This window comes from Mugil cephalus, chromosome 11 (genome assembly GCF_022458985.1).
Source record: "Mugil cephalus isolate CIBA_MC_2020 chromosome 11, CIBA_Mcephalus_1.1, whole genome shotgun sequence".
In the NCBI taxonomy this organism is placed as follows: Eukaryota; Metazoa; Chordata; class Actinopteri; order Mugiliformes; family Mugilidae; genus Mugil; species Mugil cephalus.
The window spans coordinates 22,128,004-22,150,024 of NC_061780.1; the positions used below are offsets into that span (position 1 = coordinate 22,128,004).

Genomic DNA, 22,021 nt, shown 5'->3' on the forward strand with positions numbered 1-22,021 from the left:
ACACATTGGTCAAGTTTAAAAAGAAGGACTCAGTGTTGGCCCAGCTGAAAAGACATGAAAAGACTTTTGACAGAAACTGTGCGGAAGACACAGCAAACATAGCCGGCTCGGGCCTTTTTGTGTGCAGTTTGCATGTTCTCCCTGTGTCTGCCTGGGTGAAACTCTGAGCAGGTGTACTCAGTTCTGGTTGTTGGGTTTGACATCAAGATTATATAAAAGTGAATCTAATGAAAACATGAATCCAGAGCTATATTTGCCGTGTGACATATTGGCATGCAAATGTAGCTCCTAGGTTCTCTAGCAAAGCCACTACCATGTCGGTGTATACGGTGCTCGCAGTGTCAACTCGCATTATGTCAAAACGTATTTGGTGCATTTACTTGACTTTTACAAGGGAATCCAGTGAATGGATCCCACTGACATTAATAGACCCCAGTCCAGGCTGAACGTTATCAGCGCTGTGACATGCTCTGACTTCCTGTCTCTTTGTGTTTATCTCACACACGGTCTGCGTCTCCCGCGCTGGATCGCGTGGCTGTTAGTGGATAGATGATGCCCGTGAACACATGCATGATGTCTCGCTGTCAAGGGATTGCGTGTCTCTCAGATTGAATTAAACCAAACGGTGTTAACTGATTATTCTCTGAGTATGCGGATCCTCTTTGATCCAGTTGGAGAGATATTCTCTGCTTGAGCGGGGATTGTGTGGGTGTGTAGATGTGTTTATGAGTGGGTGTTATGTGTGTGTTGATGTGTGTGTGTGTGTGTGTGTTTGCTTGCTGTTAATTGAAGCCGGCGCAGACAGAGACCTCCTGACCTCATATATTTCAAACATGATTCCGGCTTTGATGACTCTATTAAACCAATCACAACTGCTGTATCATTGTAACTACTTTGTGTTACGTCATCTCCAGGGGCGCTTCCAGGAAGTTTTGGGCCCCCTGAAAGACCCCCCTCACCTGCACCCCCGACCCATCCACTACTTTTACTACTGTGTTTCTGTATTTTATTATTAATTATTATTATTATTATTATTAATTCTAAATTGTATCAGTCATATGGTCTTATACCATCTTTTCTTTCTAATATGAATTCATTATTGAGTAAGCAAGTTACACCAGTGCTTCCCTCTCTCCTATATACAGATGTTTAATTACCTTAACTACCTTAGAACGATGGAGCCAAGTACTTCACCTTATACATCTTTGGCAGAAACTGTTGGGTGTGCATCAGCTGTACTGTCTTAGGTTTTAACTCCTCCCTGATGGTTAAATGTTTGATATTTCTTTCAATACTGGATGATTTGAGATACGTTTTGGAAAATTCCTGATTATTAGATTTGGTTAAATTTGTCTATTTTGTCCTGAGCACCGCCATGATGATTTGCTGCCTCTCTAGCTTCATTTTGTGAAATCAGCTACAGACGTACGAGACTCCATTCAGAATCAACTATGGTGATCGTCCAGAATTTCCAGCAATTATGTATGGATGTTGCTTGACAGCCTCCTCGTACCAGAGGCTCTGTTACGCATATGTCAACACTTTTAGTTAAATGAAAACACCAGTGCGCTAACACGCACACACTGATAATGCTAACACATGTTTATTACTATCAGTGCATTAGCATGGGAACAGATGCAGTTATGTTTTCTCCTGAGCAAATCACACATTATGCCCACATTTTAAGAAAACCTGCACAAATAAACTAGCTTTTTTTCAGTCCACTGCTGTTATGCGAATTTTCATTCAGATGGTGCCGCTAATTCTCTACTCAGTGCCTTTAAGTGTTTGCAGATGAACAGGATGGAAGGAAATGATGTACATAATTACAGGGAAGAAAAAAAACAAACTAGAAGGAAATATAACACATCTCTCAGACATGTGACTACATGGTGATTGGCTGAATCCCAGTTATTTAGTTCACATTTGTGTTGACAGTCCATAAATTCCACCACCTGTTGAGAGACCATCGGATGGTCATTACTTTTTGCAATGCTTTATGGGAAATTTTGAGTCTCCTATGTAGGGCATAGGATTTGATCACTAAGGTGATCACTTGTGACACTACTACAAAATGGCATAACCCCTACATAGGGCCCTATATAGACTTAGACAGACTTTAATGATCTACAGGGTAAATTACTTTGTCAGGGTAGCTTTGTCGTACATAAACGCAAACACTCTTAAAAGGCTCAAGAAAGATAAAATAAAATAAGATTAGATTAAAATAAAATAGAAATAATCATCATCTAGTAAAATAAACAGTTTAATCAAGAACATTTACAAAACTAGCATTATGAACAAATAAACTAAAGTAGTTGGCAAAAACAGTGCCCAAGGTGATGTGGTTGCATAGCAACGATGGTGTTTCCTAGTCGGCTGAGGGATAGATGTAAAACACCAATGGAGTGTGTCTACCCACTTAGTCCCAAAGCCGGGCACAGACCTACTGTGGTCGGTATGAACCAGGTCTCCAAAGCTCTTCTCATGACGCACACAGTCCATATATAGGGGTTAGAGGGCAATTTTGGCTAATTTTCTGCCACACATCACCCTACTTGACAGACATGTCAGTAGAGTCCACAATCCTGTTAAGTAAATTGTCTCATTCATTCTGTTTCTGGAACCCTTTGTCCTCTCTGGATGATTGTGGGGGCCTTTTCCAGCTCTCATTGGGCCAGAGTCAGGGTACACCCTGGACACGCCACCAGTCTATCAAAGAGAGACAGATAACCATCCCTGCTAACACTCCATACCCCTAACCCTAACACTAATGAGCATGTTATTGGATGGTGGGAGGAAACCAGAGTACCTGGAGGGAACCCACACAGACACCGGAGGGAGAACGTGCAAACTCCACCCAGAATTGCCACAGTCGGCCGGTGGATTCAAACCCAGAACCCCTTAAGTAACGTTAAGTAAATCATTAAGTGCATTTGCTCTGTCCGTGTAACACTAACTACAGCACAGATGGTTAGCTAATGCACTCCCAAACTGATGGCCAGGTTCCAGTTGTTGACAAAAAGATCTCCATCTGGTATGTTTAAGTTCCCTGTTATAGCTCTGTCACACTGACTGCGTGTCAGAGTTAAACACGGTTTTGGACTCACACCACTCACTTGTGTCAGCATGCTGCTTTCTCAGGGTTTTTTTCTTCTTCTTCTTCTTTCTTCTGCTGTTGCCTGTCCTGTCTCTTTATACAGACTGATGAAAGGTCTCAAAGATGAGATGGCATAATGAGACAGTTTTCCGCCTCCAGACATCCTCACCTCCCCCCACCCCCTCTTCCCTTCCCTTACTCTCCCCTCCGTCCTCTCCTGGGGCTAGCCGGCTGGCTGCAGCACCTGTTGCGTGTCTCGACCTAATGCCGCATACCTCCCCTGCAGCCCTCAGCTGGGAGAGGAGAAAAGGAGGGAGATTAAAAAGAAAGAGAAGCTGGTGGAGGAAGAGGCAGGGGAGCTGTCAGATAGTCAGACACCTGGCCTGTCAGAGCGGGCAGAAGGTTATTAGGGTGGGATGTGTGCGTGTGTATTACAGATACACATCTGTATAGTGTGTGGGTGCGGAAGGGGGAGCTTCTGGCCTTCAACTGTCGGAGCAGCTCAATGAGAAGAGTGGAGCCAGACAAAGAGGCAGGAACACAGACACAAATAACATGTCAGGGAGGAAAAAAAAAAGGCCAACTTGGAAAGACACCAGGTGGAAAATGTTTTTAGTTTACCTGCAGCAGAGTTGTTTCTTTTGAAATAAATGTTATAATATGTCTTTTAAGTATATGCAATCCTTACCACTGCAGAAAAAAAAAAAGCCCTGTGTGTGTTTGTGTGGGTGTCATCTCTGTGAAATTAGTGGTTTCACTGTATTTATTCTGCAGGTCAAGGTGCATGACAGCAAAGTCAAAACACAAGAAACCTAAAGTACACCCATCCACACCACATGAAAAATACAGACTGTTTTCACTTCCCGTCCCTCTCCCTGGAATCCTTCTGTGGTTCGGCCGCGTGCGCGTTAGCTGCAGAGAGGTGTTGAAGGCAGCAGCACGCTCCCCTATTGACACTTTCACACTAAGCTGAGCTAAGCCGCACATGCCCAGACGCTAATTAGCGACGGTCAGCCGAGGCGAGCGCAAAACGCGGGTGAAAGGAGCGACAGTGGACCCCAGAGGGAAAACAAGAGTGAGACGTTTACGCGTTAAGATACAGTGACTTGTGAATTAGTTTCTGCGGTAATAGTGGTTGTTTTAACGTCTACACGGAGCCGCTGTTGTGCCAGGATTTAGAAACACACGTTTGATGTTGGTGCTGAGCAAATGAATGATGTACAACCTTTTGTTGTTGCAGGAGCCTGAAAAGATATGTTCATTGTGTTTAAATCTAGACTTTATCTTTGTTTTTCTAACAGAAAATCAAAAATATATGTAGATCCCAAAAGTCAGTGATATCTTAGGTGCTTTGAAATTGGTTGAGCTGATGATGATGATGTTACGTTCCCAAACCCAAACACAGTGCGACAGACACATGTAACGTGATTGTCTACAGCTTTATTGTTGGTTTTACACTCCAGCTTCATTTCTTGAAGCAGCAGGCAATTGCTGTCACTGGAAAAAAAAAGAAAAAGTTCTCAAAAGCCACGGCATACTACCTTCTGTGAACCAAACAGTGAGTAGATGCAGTTTGAAACTCGCTGGTTACACAGTGGAGACATTAAAAGGTAAAGGGACACATGCAGTATGTTCTTCAGTTGCTGGTGAAGACCAAAAAGACTAGGTTAAGAGTGAATGTCAGTCACCAAACACTGATATATCATTAAATGCTACTGTTAGTGATAATGTGTGATAATGTTTATTTCTGCCATCTTGTCCAAATATGGATCATCCCACAGGTACTTAATTAATTTGAGAATCTTGTGAATTTGGAGGCCGGGTCAACACACAAATATACTGTATCTCAATTCCCAATAACACATTTTGACCACTAGGGGAAGAACGCACACATTAAACAGCTAAATACCTAAGAGAGTTGTAAAAATAAACTCAACGGCTGCTCCACACACACACACACACGTACGATTCTTTTCCGGGTCACATCCAGCTGTGAATCCCTTCTGCGGGGCATGCAATTTTAATCCGGCCGTCGTCGTGGTTCAAAATCGCAGGGGTTGGTAGGACTTTACACAACAGACTTTTAAGCCTTTACACATCATTGCTGCAGAAGGCTAGGTCAATACGATGAGTACTCCATTGTGCCACTGGAGTGAGGCTGAGGCAGGCACGCTGAAAGATGTCCTGTGAAATCCACCCAAGCGCTGTGAAATATATAAAAAAAAAAGACTTTTTAGAGCTTAGTAGGGACTGCCTGTCCTCTCAGCAATAATCTCATAGTAATTCACCAGAGTCATACACTAAACGCAGTAATGATTCAGTGACATTAAATTGTAGCTCCACTGATCAATAACAGGCTGAGGCTTCTCTAGAGTACTAGAGATTTTATAGCAGTGTTGAAGATAGCATTAGGTGCTTTGGTGCTCTGACACTGGTTAAGTATATACTATATTTGAATCTGACACACATATTCCTAAGTCTTCCACGGGGACTGTTTAGACATACCTGTGTGTAAGATGTCAGGCGTATCTCAACACAGGGGTCCTCCATTCCAGGGGAAGAATAATGGGAACCTTTCACAGGAGGTGGGATCTGGGAATGTTGCTAACAGCTCTTGAGATGGGGAAGATGTTTCAGGGGCCTGAAACATTCCTTCACTAGCATAGGGGGGATGATAGAGGGAAGTAAGGAGCAGAGTGGAGAGGAGGCAGGTATCTGGGTCAACCTGGCAGCCGTTCACCTATGGCTTTACTTCTAGGCGAGGGTAAAAAGTGGGGCATTCAGATAGAGGCTACACTGTTTGGTTCACGTTGCAGTCGCTCGTGTCGTTCGGGCGCGATTCCAGCTTGTGGGAATGAAAGGAAGCTTCGTTACTTGGATAGACGGTCTATGTTACCTCTGTTGCTGTTTATCTTTCCCCTGCTCGGCCACCCTGTCTGTGGAAGAGCTGCCAGACTGTTCTGAGACGACATTGTTTGTGGTCTCAGGTTAGATGGCTTCCCTAACATTGACTAAATGAAATGTATATCAAGGTGTTTTTCAAAATTTTTCATGCATAATCACGTGTTCACAACATTTTTTACTGGTTGAGAGTGGAATTAATGCAGTAGATTGACTAAGGATGGACTATTTTACTGTGATAATGAGCAAATATTGTAGAATAATTCCACACTTGCAGTAAAACTGCGTTAGCACTGCCTGCTGATGTGGAAATCCGGGAACATTTTCTGCTCGGAGATAAAATATATAAATAAATAAATGTTACCAAGATGAGATGAAGAAACAGGGACAATTATGGTTTCATTTATTTTGACATATTTATTCATATTTAAACTGCTATGTCTGTAAAACCGATAGCAGCACTACCGTATTAATAATAGTCTGTGCGCAACTTTTTTTTCCTCATCCATAAAAAGCTAAAATTGGGGACATTTCCAGGGACAGCTTTAGCCGGGAGACAGGTCATCCAAAACAGAGACTATCCCCAGAAATCGGGGACGTCTGGTCACCCTAAAAAAACGGCAAGACTCCTTTTTTGGTCTTCTCGTTCCGCCGCTTCATTTTTCAAACCTTTCCATCTTCACCACACCTCTCAGTGATGCAGTCCCAAGTGTCGTTGTATTAAAAATTCATATCATAATGGAAAAAAATACAGATGATCAACTGGTATACCACCCACCACTAATAACACCCATGAAACTTGGCCAATAAATACTTTGAATGCTCTATTTTAGTGTCATTATTTCAATGTCAGCTTTTTTGCTGCCTCTTTTTAAAGTCATAAAACAAGAGGAGAGGAGTCCAAAGTAATAAAAAACCAAAATGTCTGCATTTTGAATTTCTACACTTTTATATAGAGCTCTTAGTGAGAATACAGTGAGCTATATTGGGGCAGTGACAGCATATTGTGTGAAATATGGCTTTTGCCTCTTGCTGTGCACTGCGTGCAGCAGGCAGCTCTGAATTATGGGCATGCCGCAATCGTATTGGTCTCAGCTGGATAAGTCCAATTCTGCTGAAAGCTACGGGAAACACACAGCTGACACAGGCTTTATACTCTACATATTCAGATTTGTGCAACACGATCAGAATGCTCTTGCTCTGATCCCTCTTTGTCCCCGAATTCACAATTTTCTCTCACTTCCATTTTGGGCAATAAAATGGTGACTCAAAGTTCACGCATCACTAACACAACAGAGCAAAGCACAACAACAAGAGCGCCAACTTTTCTTTTTCTTCCTCCTTTTCTTTGCAGCGTGACTCACATTTGCTTCACATGACAGAAAGAGATCTCAGTGTAGCCTTTGGGTAACCCCACAGGAATCTGAGCGCTCTCTTCTGCTTGGTGCCAATGCTTCAAATTAAATTTATGATCCCGCTCCATTGTAATTATGGCTCTGTTGGTCTTACTCTGACTTGTGTCTTGAGTTTCTTTTTGTCTGTTTTTTTCCTGCAGGCCTGGAGAGTGTGGTCAAAATCCTGCTGTGGCCAAAAATGGATCCTCCTCCTTTCCCCCCTCTTCCTCCTATTTCTCACCATCTCCATGATGACAATCACTCTGCCCCTTCCTTTGCCGCCCGCTGACATCGACCGGCGGTCATCCCGAGCTCTAAACTCCGCTGAGGAGTTTAGATCCAGGCCGCGGCTTCTTGAGCCCCCTCCGGCTGCTGCCTTCCAGCAGCCACTCAGTCACATCCACAGTGGTGTCTGGAGAACGGGCGCTGGAAAAGAAACCTCTAAACATTCAGTCTTACCTAAACCTTTCAGGGAAGCTGCTGGCGATGACAAAAACAACATTAAAAAGAGCAGGAATACCCACAAATGCAAAGGCATCGCCTGCAAGAGAAAAGAGACGGTTGGCGCCATCAAGCAAACCAGTCATCGACATCTCCCAGCGTTTACAGTCAACAACACAAAGCCAAAGCATAGAATTAAGCCAAGCAACCACAGTGCTGTGGTGAGGCACGCTGCACAGGCGTATATTCATCTTGAAAGGGATAAATCCACAGCTGAACATATCCCTGCTCCAGCAGATACCATAATAAGTGAAAAAAAATCTGTAGACAGACAGGCAGGCAGATGGGGGGATAGACAAATACATGGCATCTATACAAGTGCAAAGCTTGCAGGATATCACCAGGCTTTGGAAAAACACAGACAAACAACAAAGCAGTCTGGGAAATCTGACAAAGTCAGTAAGGAGCGGCAGGCTCCAAATAAGTCCCCCGGGGATCTCAAGAAACGCCACAATCCCTCTGAGGATCCCTCTGAAGTGGGGAAGAATTCTGCGTCACTGGACCGCGGGGGGGCTTTGTCCGAACCCCAGACAGGCGTGACGAGAGACGGCAGCGAGTGGTGTCAGAGCTTCAGAGAGCAGGACTTCCCAGACAGTGACCACAGGAGGATCAGGATTAGTGCGGATCTCCAGGCTCTTCCATGGCTCAGCTTGGACGACATCCAGAAGATGGAGCTCCTTGCCGGGGGTGAGGTAGCCAGCAAGGCCAGGGTGCCTGCTCATGGTCAGGTGCTGCAAGTGGCGCTGGATCCTCCTGCACACCCGCAGGTATGCAGGTTGACTGCTTTTGATTTCAAATTCATAAGTAATTTTTTCAACTATATACAGTTACCATCTGCTCTGTGGTGAACTACCTCAGCCTTTATTCGTGTTTATTTAGCCATTAAGTAAGGCAGGAATCTTCAACATTTTTCAGGCCAAGTAACCCCAAACCCTACCTACTATATTTGTCTAATAAACACACACTATTATTATCATTTTGTATTCAATATGAAGCTATTCAAATGATGCACAGGGTCAAATATTGTCTTATTTGTGCAACAGTAGGGTGGCCATAATACTGCAGCGTGCCTCTGGGATTTCACCTGGGGACTGAATAGGCTCTTGGCCAATCGCGGGGAACCTGATAGAGTTAGTGTGTAATATGCAGCCTCGTGATTGGTTCAGGAGCGATAGGGAAGGATCCTACGGCGTACAGGAGGCTTAGATTGACAGGTCTCAGCCAGTGTGGCGCTCTATGTGAAACGTTTGCTCTTGAGACAGTGTTGACTGAAAGTTAACGTCTTCTGCCTCCAATTTCGGGGAGAAAAATAAAAAAGACAAAGAATTAACACAAGTATTAATGTGTGCTGAAGTCATAATAATAAGATTTAATATGAGGATATATTGTTTTAGTGAGCTATGGTGCCACCTGTTTTTAAAAGCCCCTGTTCGTGTAGAAGGCGTGGGTCTGACTCCAGCATTAGCTTATAATTAAAAAAATAATTTATTCACTTGATTTGCGTTGTTCTGCACTAAACTGAATAAAGAGCATTACACAGCATGACTGCATTCCTCCTTCACAGAAGCTGTCACTAACCAGAGATTCTCATCAGCACACGTCTGCACAAGGACACGCTGCCTCCCACAGCGAGCGCTGCAAGCAGGGACACTGCTCGCTGATCAAACGCACCGAGGACTGGTTTGAGGTGTTCGCCTTCCACCTGGACAGAGTGCTGGGGATCAATAGAAGCCTCCCTGCAGTGCTGAGGAGTTTTCACAGTGACATTCTGCCCTACCGGTACACCAGTGGTATCCCCAGACCGGCAGTGTGGTGGGACCCAGGCATTCAGCACCTAGCCGACAAAGACAATGACCAGAACTCGGTGCCTCTCAGCTGGGACCAGTACCAGAAGCTACTGGAGGCTCGATGTGGGCGCAGTTCAGACCTGAGGTCAGCTCCCTGCGTGGGAGTGCAGCATTCAGAGTGGGGGAGACTGGCTCTCTTCGACTTCTTATTACAGGTAAGAGAAAGTATTTTTTCTCCAGCTGTGGTTGTTATCTGTAGGAGAGACATAGAGTCACACACACACACACACAAGTGGTATGATCTTTTAATATTGGTTGAGGATTAAAATAAATGTTTTCTAACTGAGGAATGGCTCTCTTAGGATTGGTTCATTGATTGGAGGATTTAACCTTCATAGTATGAAATGAAGTGTTATTAAACAAATAATTCCCCAAGTTTCACTGCAGACCTGCAGAGAAAAGATATGAATACAGATGATGCTGGCGTGCTGAAAGCGGTAATGACTGGCGGAGGAGTGGGAGAACTTGAAATGCCTCCAGCGTCAAATTTAAGTTGCATGTGCGGGAGCAGTTTCAGTTTCCACGTGTAATATGAGGACGAAGGAACAGACAAAACTGTTTTAATGGCAGTGTCAATACCATCACACTGACACGATGCTTCCACGCTGTGACTGGAGCTTCACTTCCTGGTGAGAAATGTTTCCAGAGCAGGGGACAAGACTGAATAGAAGTCTGCAGATTTTCTTTCTTTTTTTTTTTTACAGGTTGACCTTCTCCAAAGCAAAGACTGCTGACACTTTTGTCCGTTTTTGTTAAATTACACAGTTCTGGCCTTTCTGGTCGTAGCTGAGTTATCAGTTACCAGCTAAATTATTTCAACATGCTAGGTTACTTAGTAAATTCAAAGATACCAACAATCCGTTCACACCAATCAGGCATAACATTATGACCACCTTAGTAGTAGTGTGTAGGTCTCCCTTGTGCCTATAAAACAGTTGTGACTCATCAGAGAATGGACATGGGCCTTCTGAGGGTGGGGCCCTTGGGGAGGGGCCTCTGTGGATAAATCATCCCACAGATACTTCATGAGTTTGGGATGTAGTGAATTTGGAGGCCAGGTCAACACCTTCTGCTGGTCCTAAACCCTTTTGTGTGTGTGTCTGTGTCAGGCTGCATCCTGCTGGGGGTGGCTGCTGCCTACAAGGAGTGTTACTGCTATGGGGTGGGGGTGCCTGTCGTAAATCCCTGAGGATTGCGGAACATATTCCACAAATGATGCACTTCTCCTGTCAGTGGTTTTAATGTTGTGGCTGATCGGTGTAGATAGTAACTGCTAAAAACAGCTTAAAAAGCTAATCTGAAATCAGGTTGCTTTACACACTTGAGGGGAAACTGCGCTGATGGTCTTCGCTCTAGTTGAGGTGAGAAAAGCAGGAGGACTCTTTTCTTCACAGAGAACTGGAAGTGAGATTTTAAACGCCAGTTTTAATATTTGTCTACGTTAATACCCAGCTAACAATAGCCTGGAGGGACTGAATGCTTACCGTTGTCTGGCAATATTGTCAGCGGCTCCACGTCCTTGTAGATCCGTCTCTCTCCCTGGTTAAATAGGTTGTTAAATAGATGTTTAAAATGCTGAATTACAGACACGTTTGGCTATTAGATTCTCTGTGCTGATTTATTATCAGATTGTGGGCATGGGGGAATAAATCAGCTCGAAACTCCTTTGGTCTGAGCCCAGTATGATGCTGTGGATCAACTACACAGTTCAGCATCTTAAGGTTCACTAATGTTTTGACTTCATTAAAACGAGTCAATTTTTCAAAAATGTTGTTCTTTTGATGCACAAATGACCTCACCTGGCACAGAAGTCAATCTCATCAGTCCCTGCTCTTCCTTCCTCATCATTTCTTTCTAAAAAACGCTGCCAGTCATTTCCCTGAAACTGATTTCTGCTCAGCTAGATAAAGGCAATGAATGCATTAGGCTGACATTTGCTTCGCAACAAAGTGCACAAAGCGCGGCGCTGTACACACTGGTGCTTTCATTTGCTCAGTGAATAGGAAGGGTGGACACTCGCTGAATGCGAATGACACGCGTCTGGTCTCACACTCACAGAAGCGCGCAACAAAAACACACACACACGCACCAGATGTCCTTGCTGGTCGAGATACTGAATTGAGGATGTGATCAAAGATCCAGCATAATGTGTAAATGAAATAAGTGTCAGCGTAGTAGCCGTCTGATCACACGCGCACTGTAAGCGTGATAAAGACGTTCGCGGTCGTCCTCCCACTCAGCAGAAAGTCTCGCAAACTGTTCCTAATGAGGATTACAGGAGAGCAGCACAAGATCAGTGGTTATGGTATGTGGCTGGGGTAGTAATATGCAGCAATTACACGCTACCCTGTTGACAGGTTATTACGCTCTACAGTCAGAAAGGCATCTAGTTAATTGTGACCCAACAAACCGCATTTAATGGGCTATGGCTAACGAAGGGCTGCGGTGGTGCTAATGTGGAGTATGTATAATGCACAAACATTGATTATCTATATACATCTGTGCACACAAGGCTTTTTTGCATGTGGAAATGAGGCTGCCACTGGACAGAATATTAAATACTGAGCGGGCTGTTTTTGCATTTTTACAGAGACAGACATCGGCCTTATCGGAGCAAATGGGAATTTTCTTCATTCCTTCTGCCTAATTCCACTCTTTCCGTGCACTTACTCAAAATGCATCGGAAGCCTGCAAGATGCATGCGCTACTCCAATGAGACTGCTGATGTGGTTATGTTGTTAGTGTTCACTGGGTTTAAATGTCTCGGCCGTCAGCGATTAGCCGCATGTTCTTGTTATTTTAGTTCTTTTTGGGTTTGGAGGTCGGGCATTTTTGTAATTTCATGTTAATGGTCCGCCTCAGACTTCAACTTCAACAACCCCGTTCTCATGCAAACACAGCCAACAAAGAGGAGGGCCTTAAAGAATCAATGCTCAAAATCCTTGGTTGGTCCCAGACTGGAGACTGGGGATGTTTTTTTTTGTTTTTTTTTTAAATAAAAATGACACTTAAATTTAAATTATAGGATAGCATATATGAAAAACTGTTGATGCATGGACTGCATTTTTGGTAAGAAGAACCCAGTTTTTATAAGGAATTAAATTATGGAATTTAAGAAAATGAGTTTGACAATGTCATAGGACTCCCGACAACCGTGACAGACGTGTGGATAAACTTGTGCAAACATGGAGAGAACATTGAACCACCGCACACACCCACAGGTCTTAGTCAGTGAGCAGATCCAGCTCAGAAGCCGAGGCTCTGTGTGTGCTGGTTTTGTCTTTTGAGCTGGAGACATGCAAACTTCCAAATCCTGCATCAGAATTTGATACAGTGGCAGCAACACCTCAGTGTGTCCTTGTAATAAAACAGCATTCCTCGCTGTGTATCCTATAGATATGTACAGAAATCCAATAATGTATTTCTACTGCAGGGCAAACCTGACATGCTCATTTCCACATAAAGGCTCGACTTAATGAGCAATAACTACGTACGAGGAGTGTTCATGTGCTGGGTGCTGGTGTGTCACTGTCTGAGGGTATGAATGCAGTACTGCTGGTTCAATTAAAAATCCAATACAGCTTTCTGTGTGGGTATTTGTGTGTGTGCCTTTGTTCCTCACTTTCTGTGCGTGTGTGTGTGTGTAGGTGTTTGTCTTTTGGGTGTAAACCTTGAGGGGAGCTGGCATGTGTCAGGCGCTAATGATCTCGCCAGAGCTGTTGGTTTTGTGATGAAAGAAAAGGCTGGTGAACATGCAGAGTATTAACAAGAGTAGATAGATAGAGACATAGATAGATGTGGACGAGGTAAACCAAGGATGGATCTTTAACGGTTTACCTGCCCAAAGGGCCTGCATGTGTGCAATTTTGGCACCAATTGTCCTGCCAGAAGAAATGTGTAGCGATTGGACTGAAATGGTGCTCGGCGGCTGACTTTGCAGCACATTGGTGCAAAGGTTCAGTGCCATGACAGCACAGGATGCATTTCTGTTTGTTTTCCCTCCTGGCTCAGTCACTCGTATGTGCATACAGAATCTTCATGTTCACACTACGAAGCAGTGACTACAAACACTGTGAAGAAACCAGCTGTGTGTCTGTAATTGTGTTTACGCCGCTGGAAACGGTGTGTGATTATCCAGAGGAAATGGTGTCTGAGTTCCTTTAAAAATTGTTTTTGACAGCTTTGATGGAGTTCGGGATACAAATGATTAACACTGTGGGAGTGTGGAATCGGTGGGTGACTGTCAACTGTGTACTTGTCCTGTGTAGCTAGTTTGTTTAGATTTATTAACATATACACGTTCTCACTTTCGTATGCATTTATTTCCCAAGGATCAGCCCAGAGGTAACCTTAGCCTACCACATATATCACATACATCACTGTAAGATGATTAATAACTTAATTTAAGAAACTGTAACCTTAAAACTGGAAAAGTCCCCATACACTCACTTTAAGGACTGGTTTAAGTATGTGATATCTGATTTAATGCATCTTGTTGTATGTATTGCTCATTGTATTCCTCCAAAACAAAAATGTTACATTGATTTCTTTAGAAACACAAACTCTGAAGAGAAAACCGAGTTGTAAAAGAACCTCTGGACACCGCATCTTTCTCAGCCACTTTCAATTTTGGCTCCGCTTGTTGAGGAACTGTCTGAACAAGTCACAAACCATATTGTGGAAATTCACAAAGGCCACCGAAGCTGGACCACAGCTGCAGCAGGGGCCAGGAAGTAAAGAAAGAATCACGTTACAGTGGCCTTCCTCAAAAGAACGACTCCGTAAATGGCTCATTAAACAGCGCGGAACGGAAAAATGACACCGTGTCAAGAACCCGATGAATATTGGCACCTTCTCTGGCGATTGAACAAAAAGCAAATGCGTTCGGTTCCCGTGGCTTTCAGCCACAGAGAAAAGACCACAGCTTGAAATCTCCGTACTCTACTGTTGCTACTGAAGCAGCTGGTTCCACAGAATCTCTTTCATTCAGTGATTATCCACTGGTGAACTCGAACCATGTGCAGGAAACTGCCAATTCTTGTCTCCCCCTTGTGGCAGTGTGAGTAATTAGTATGTTGACATGTGAATATGATGCATGCCTTCAGTTTACAGTCTCATAGCCTTATCTCCATTATCAGCGTCAGGGTTAGTTTGGTTTCTGGATACCTGGTTTCCTTTTTTTCTTTGCAGAAACTTTTGTTAGACGCTTCCTAAATTCTATTTTTATGTTTTTTGTTGACCGCTAGTAGAGAATAGGCTCCACCAATCCTCATAGCTCATAGCTGATCCTGGCTGATAGTTATAGTAAAATGCATTTCTTTCTGAATGTTGCAGACACCAGGTTTAAAGTACACTGTATACTGATGTATAATACAGATTCACCTAGGAACCCATTTGGCTTGAGTGTAACAGATGTTTTTTATATGTAAAACCCTTGCACTGTAGCTTTAAGTTGAGTGTGTGAAATGCGTTTTTCACATTAGGTAACATATCGCTGTCATACCTTTTGTCTGTATCAGAAAAAAGGAAGAAAAAAATGGAGACATCAGTCTTTATTTGCTCTTTTTGTCTGTGATTCAACCACCACGGTGGCTGCACAGTGAAACTTGGAGGTCAGAGTGTGCTGACATGGGCCTGCACCAGCAGAAAGACTGTAAGGGCAGAAGACATTTATGGATGACTTTATAACAGCAAGTTTCCTAAAAAAAAAAAAATCCTGCTCCTAGTCTCAAGAGGAGTTTTGCAGCTTGGCGTGGATTCCAAACGCGCTGCAATAAAATGAGTCATCTGTAAAGAGCATCTCTCCACAGATCTGTAACCGGTGGTAGCATCACTGACCAAGAGGATCACATCTGTCATCAAGAGAATAGGCATACATTAAAGAAGACCAGAATTGTGCATTTAGGCTAGGGCTTTAGTTAAAATCTATTTCATATGAGAGAATGTAACATTTTCCTTGTAGACCCCTTCATGGCCTAAGTCACTGTGATGTCACAACGTTAGCTGGAGGTAAAACAGAGGGAGGCTTGAGGCGAACACTGTCACTTTCAACTATAAAAATGTTGTCTTGCTGTATTTTGGGGGCCAAAACCGAAAAATCAAAAACACTAACTTGAAGTTTTAGCACATACCACATACACTGCCAGTCGTAGAAACTTTGGTTTGACATTGGCGATTAAAATGATTGGAGTAAGACAGTTCATACCAGGTCAGATTAATATGTAATGCATCATCAGTTTCAGCCTGGATAACGTAACGATCACGTTAAGTTAATTATTGTTTGGGGATTCTTGTTACATGTTAATGCTAATGCTAACCGCTAGGTAATGCTGCGTTAGTTGCGTGTTTCAGGGGTGTCCAAGTAGAGGTTGCATTTGCTACGTTACCCTCCACAGTGGTTCCACTTACTTCTTGTAATATCTCTGTTGGAGAGGCTTCACTTGATAAAGACAGACGAGACTTCGTCCCCTCTGTGTTTGGTCAAATCGTCCATCCAGTAAGTGAGAGTGTAGAGGTCAGTGAATGTATCATCAGTTAGAGTCAAGTCATCAGTTAGAGTCAGAGTGTATTAACGTATTCTCTAAAATATGCATTTTCCTCGTCCATTCGTGCCAAAACAGTCCATTTAAATATGCTAACTGCCGTTCACAGGCTATAATGTTTGAGATGTTTTTCATCCAATTAAGCCCCGCCCCTCAAAAAACGTCGCATTGTTTACAAGCCGTGAAGGGGTCTATAATTACCAGAGGTTTTCCACTCTGTAAGAGCATATTGTGTCAAATTATTTCTTTCAGTCTCAGTTTTCCAACAAATGGAAAAACACCTCCCTGCATTGTTCAACGCATCACAATCATTTTCACATTTCACCTCAGTGTCGAGCTCGCTCTGACACGCCACACTTCCACTGCACCCTGCCACTGATTTTACAACCTCCACGAGTAATTTGGACCTGTTTGTTCAGATGGAATGTGTATCTAACACCCATCTACAGTGTGTGGGGGCCTGGATATGAATAACCCATGAGGCTGCTCTCTCTTTCTGTCTCTCTCTTGCTGCCAAAAGTCAATCCCTGTAACAGGGCCAAGCTCTAATAGCCTCCTATTGATCTGCTGAGAGCCGATGAGAGTGCCTCTGAACACTTGTTCCTACCTGCTCCCTTAACACCTCCCTTGGCTCTGATAGCAGGGAACCAGACACCAAAGATGCAGGAAGAGCAGTGTGAAGGACACATACTCACTCATTCATACACACACAGCAGCAGCAGTGGAGGACACCCTGGGGAGGATGGGGAAACTGAGGATATGGTGTGCAGGTTTTAGAGATTGAAAGGTCGCTGCTCCAGACTGCTACCTAGCTGTTCCTGTTATAGCTGCAAGAGGGAAAAAAAAAAAAAAAAAAAATCGACCAAGACCTCAGCATACTCAGCATGTTCACAATGGGCTCGGATTATATTCAGAAATCATTTAACAGCGTGATCAAACCAAGTCTCAAGTCAATACGGCTCAAGTTCGGAGTCAGCAGCACCACGCGCTGCACGGAGCAAACAGCGTGATTATTTTCTGAAATGCAAGAAAAAAAAAAAAAGTATTTCTAAAAATCCACTTTTCCGCAGTTGTTGCGTAACATCTTCTCGAGCTGTCCTCGTGTCCTTAGAGTGGCACTAGAGGAGAAGATGTTTGAGTGTGAGAGCGTCTCTTGTGTCGCGAGTCAGAAAATAAAAACGGTGTGAAATCTGCCGCTAGTTTCAGTAGGTGGTTGAGCCTCGCACGCTCTCAGCAGCTCCTCGAGATGAAGAGGCCGACTGTCGAAACTGAAAAATGCCAGAAAAGGACCCAGCTTATGTCCATTCTTTTTAGTTTTACACTTGTGGATCTTGGTCCTGACTCATTTGGTTTAGATAGATTGTTTTGAGGTGAAAATGATTAAATCCTTAAAAAAATAACAAAGAAATTGTTTGTATATTATACTGTTTATAAGTCTAGTTCTTTCATAAACCCAGTGACTTCTTGGAGTCTGTGTTGGTTGCCTAGTAACCTCAGAAGTCACACCACGAGGGGTAAAAAAAAAAACAAAAAAAAACTGAATTTCCCAGATAAAGAAAAGCAGGTAGATTATTGAGGGAGAGGAGGGAGGGAAAGAAAAAAAAAGACGTGCTTGAATCCACATTTAGGATGACAAAGTGGAGCTACCTCTGAGAGAGACAGGTGTGGAAGTTGCTGTTTCTGCTCGATAGGTGACTAACATTAGTAATTCTCTTGTTCACATGACAGCTGTTGCAGTGGGATCTGGAGCGTGAGGGTTGTGAGTAGTGCTGCCTGCAGCTGGGAAAACACCTCTACACGTTAGCTTTCAAAAAGCAGCAAAAGTTTAGTAACCCTCCACCAAGCTCGTGACTTACGTATTTCTCAAGTATTAGTAAGTAGTAAAAGTATTTCTGCATTTACGTCTGCTAGCATGGGCGGGGGCTCTTTTTTTTTTTGCACACAAATTGACACCCAGTAGTTTGGCGATATCGATCCGATACTTTGTGTTAAAACGTGTCTGATAAACCTAAAAAAAAGTAGTGTATTTCAAATCATAGCTTCATAAAGAATACAAGAGCTCAGAGTAATTTATTTATTTATTAAAATCAGAAGTATAGTGAGGTAGTAGCCTCATTTATTATATATAGCTGAGCTAATACAACAAAAGAAAAAACAAACAGAGGACACAATCATATAAAATATGCAAAATTGTTGAATGAAAAGACATAAGTAAAATAATAAGACCATTTCAAATAAATTATTGTTTAACTATAAAGAACTACTATAAAATGAAAACTTCTGACACTGTGCTCTCCTCTTCTGTCCTCCTCATCATAAATTCCCGTCACAAGGTTTGTTGTGCAATGAACCCAATGTCACTCCCTCTGGATTATTTGTGTGTGCGCTTGTATGAAGGAGAGAGCAGATGCGTCATTGACTGTAAAGTTCTTTGAGTGCCAATAGAGAGTGTGTATTTACATACTTTACATTAGATAAGAAATAAAAAGAATAAGAAAAGAACTCAAAAAAGGAACATGTCTGAGAATATAAAACTAACCAACCGAAGATGGCCAAGGGCCTACCTCCAGTCCGGTTGAGCTTGTTACGTACTTGTTTGGGAGTTCTCTCAGCTTGTTCTCGACACATCATCGGGGCAGAACTTTTTTTCTCGTGTGGTGTCTGGTCAGAAATTGGAAGTGAGCATCAAGTCCTTAATTTGATCTGATAATCCACATTTTGCCCATCTCACTGTATTTACAGATGCATTTGGCCCCGTACTTGCTTATCTCGAGAACAATAACGCATTTCTTTATAACAAGCTTTAGATTTATTGTCAATGTACAAGTTCAGTGAAATGTCGCCTTATCAAGCCCATTAGGTGGCTACAGAGTCTGAAAACAAGGTACTAAAATAGAAATAGATAAACTTAAAACTTAAAATTTACTTAAAATAACATTTACAAATGCACAGTCTGCAGTTGAGACCTGAGAGAACATATAATTATAGGCATTGCACAGTAGATAAAGGTGAAATAACCATGTTAATTGATCTACTAAACATCTCACCATGCAGCCCGCCCATCATTGTGCTAAAGATTTGCAGGCAAAAAAATGATTTTCAGCGTATCAGACTCCCTGGATACACTCTGCACTGTGTTCCACTTTAATTTTGTGTTGACTCTGACCTCAGTGGAGCTCCACATGTTGTCTTTTCCTGAGGCTTGCTGGTGTTCAGCGGCAGTGTAAGTCAATATTGGCTCAGTCTCCAAAGGGCCCCTGGATCGAGCTCAATATCAGTGTGGGAGTGAAATGTGGCGGCAGGGTGAGAAGTCTCCTAGAACCGCCGCACAAGTGAGAAGAAACAGCGGAGGTGCATTTTTCAACTGTGCAAGAAAACACAGCAACGCTTCATCTCACGCTTTCTCTCACACACACACACGCACACACACTGTGTTGACCTGAAGGCACCGGGGTCGTGTGAGTCTCTGCTTGTGCACACAAACACTCACATGCAGCCTAACCCCGCAGTCGACTCGAGAGCTGATCTCATCAAGGTGGCACCGGTTTGTTTCTCGCTTAATCAGTTTCCCACTTAAACGCCAGAGAACAAATCACATGGCCCTGCTCTTGACGAGATCCTCTGTAATTGTTAATCATCTCACCAGCTGCAGAGTGGGAGAACTCGCTCCGGGTTCTGATTCTCTATACCCACACTGTCACTACAAAATGAGTCATAAACTGATCAGGCATAACATTATGACCACCTTTCTAATACTGTATAGGTCTCCTTTGTGTCTACAAAACAGTTGTGTCTCATTAGAGAATGGACATGGGTCTTCTGAGGGTGACATGTGGTGTCTGGTAACAGGATATTGTTAGTGGGGGTCTTTTGGTCCTATAGGTTGAGGGGAGGAGCCTCTGTGGATCATCCCACAGATACTTATACATATAAGTAACCTGGTCTGGTGTGGTCTAGGTGGGTAGTACATGTCTAAGTAACATCCACATGAATGCCAGGTTCAAACGTTTCCCAGCAGAACACTGAATTGTCACATGACAGTCAATGTTATTTACTTCTACTGTAAGTGGTTTTAATGTTATGGCTGATCGGTGTATATTTGTTATATGTTTGTCATTTCTATTGGCAGTAAGCTTGTATGAGTCTCAGCTCGTGAGATCTATAAACCTTTCCACCATAGGAACTTTCCCAACGATTCTGAAGCACCCGGTTCTTCTACCAGCTCCTCCGTCAGAACAAGATGGTCCAATTTAATCCAGTTTTGCAAACTTGACATTAATTTGACATTTGACATGACTTCTCCTGTCTGGGTTCCTATAACATTCTCAGAGTGAAAATCTAATTTGGTTCAGCAGAAACAGAGAGTTCATTGTGTCGGCGTAAACTCTGCAAAGCCCAAACAGCAGAAACCTGTGATCAGAATCAATTCACACATCAGACCAGTGAGTCAGTAAGATTACAAATCTCTTCAGCAGATGTCATGTTGGGGTGAATTTCTTAGTCATATCCTAACCCCAACTTTATGCCTACATTTATGGCGATATGGACTAGGGGTGGTTATCGATAAGATACAATACGTATCACGATACTTGAGTCACGATACAATATTGCGATATCATGATACTGAAATATATTGAAATGTTCTACATAATTCACCGAAAAAATTTAAACTCAGCTTAAAATGCAAATTGTATATATGTACATGAGATGACATCAGTGATAATTAAATGGATAAATTGAGTCAAAAAACAATTCTTTTTCAGCATGTAAAGAAGGAAGTAAGGAAGTAAAGAAGTAAGGAAGGAATTAAAGAAGGAAGGAAAGAAGTAAAGAACGAAGTAAAGATGGAAGGAAGTAAAAAAAGAAGTAAGGAAGTAAAGGAAGTTAAGAAGGAAGAGAGGAAGTAAATAAAGAAGTAAAGAAGGAAAGAAGGAAGTAAGGACGCAAGGAATTAAAGAATGAAGTAAGGAAGGAAGGAAAACACAACCTTTTCTTTTGAAATCGATGACGTTCAAAACCGATATTGTCTCAGAAGAAAAAATATCGCGATATATTATCACATCGATATATATATTTTTTAATATGGACAGTATGTGGTTCATACTCTCATCCAGGCTCTGGATTATAGTTTTAGACCTCCGTTCAGTCCTGACCACCAATGTTCATGTCATCCATGTGATCTCACGTGAACACACACACACTAAATCTGAGTCTGTTTTTACACTAATAACTGATTATGTGTCTGACTGAGAGCAGCAGCAGATCTCAGCACAGTAACTGAGACACCGGCTGCTACTTTCAACAAGACTTACAGTGGAAATCAGTGAGGACTGAGTAGTCTGCTCAGTAGAAGCACTTTTGACTTGTTAAAGTTATTACTAACAGTTACTCTGCTCATGTTATTAGTCACTGGTAGTCTGCTTTTGCCATTTTTCAGATTTTTAGTTCAAATCATTGTGTCACAAAAGACTTGGTTTCACTGGAAAGAGAAGCACTTATATCCTTTAATATCAGTCCAACAAAATACACATTATGCTACAGTCTTCTGAAGAAATTATTAACTATTAAAGGATGGATAAAAACCTCCATCTCATGCTCATTTAAACTAGCATGCAGCTTCTGAAAGCTAAAGACAAGGTTCATATCATTATAAAATGGTCCTCAGTAATTCCACCTAGCATTTGCCCTCTCGAAAGTATTCCTTTGAGTCAGTTATTCCGACAACAACAAACACCG

The 22,021-nt window shown here is 42.7% G+C and overlaps 1 protein-coding gene across 2 annotated transcripts in view; it reads left to right on the forward strand.

Annotated features, from left to right (window-relative positions):
• gask1a (golgi associated kinase 1A) overlaps positions 1–22,021 on the forward strand; it is a 42,622-nt gene that overhangs the window by 15,367 nt on the left and 5,234 nt on the right. The window contains exons 2-3 of one of the 2 annotated variants that reach the window (XM_047597658.1): positions 7,557–8,663; positions 9,491–9,898. In XM_047597658.1, coding sequence (XP_047453614.1) covers positions 7,557–8,663; positions 9,491–9,898 — 1,515 coding nt within the window. Of the gene's footprint in view, positions 1–7,556; positions 8,664–9,460; positions 9,899–22,021 lie in introns of both variants that reach the window. The other variant, XM_047597657.1, reaches the window with a different exon arrangement.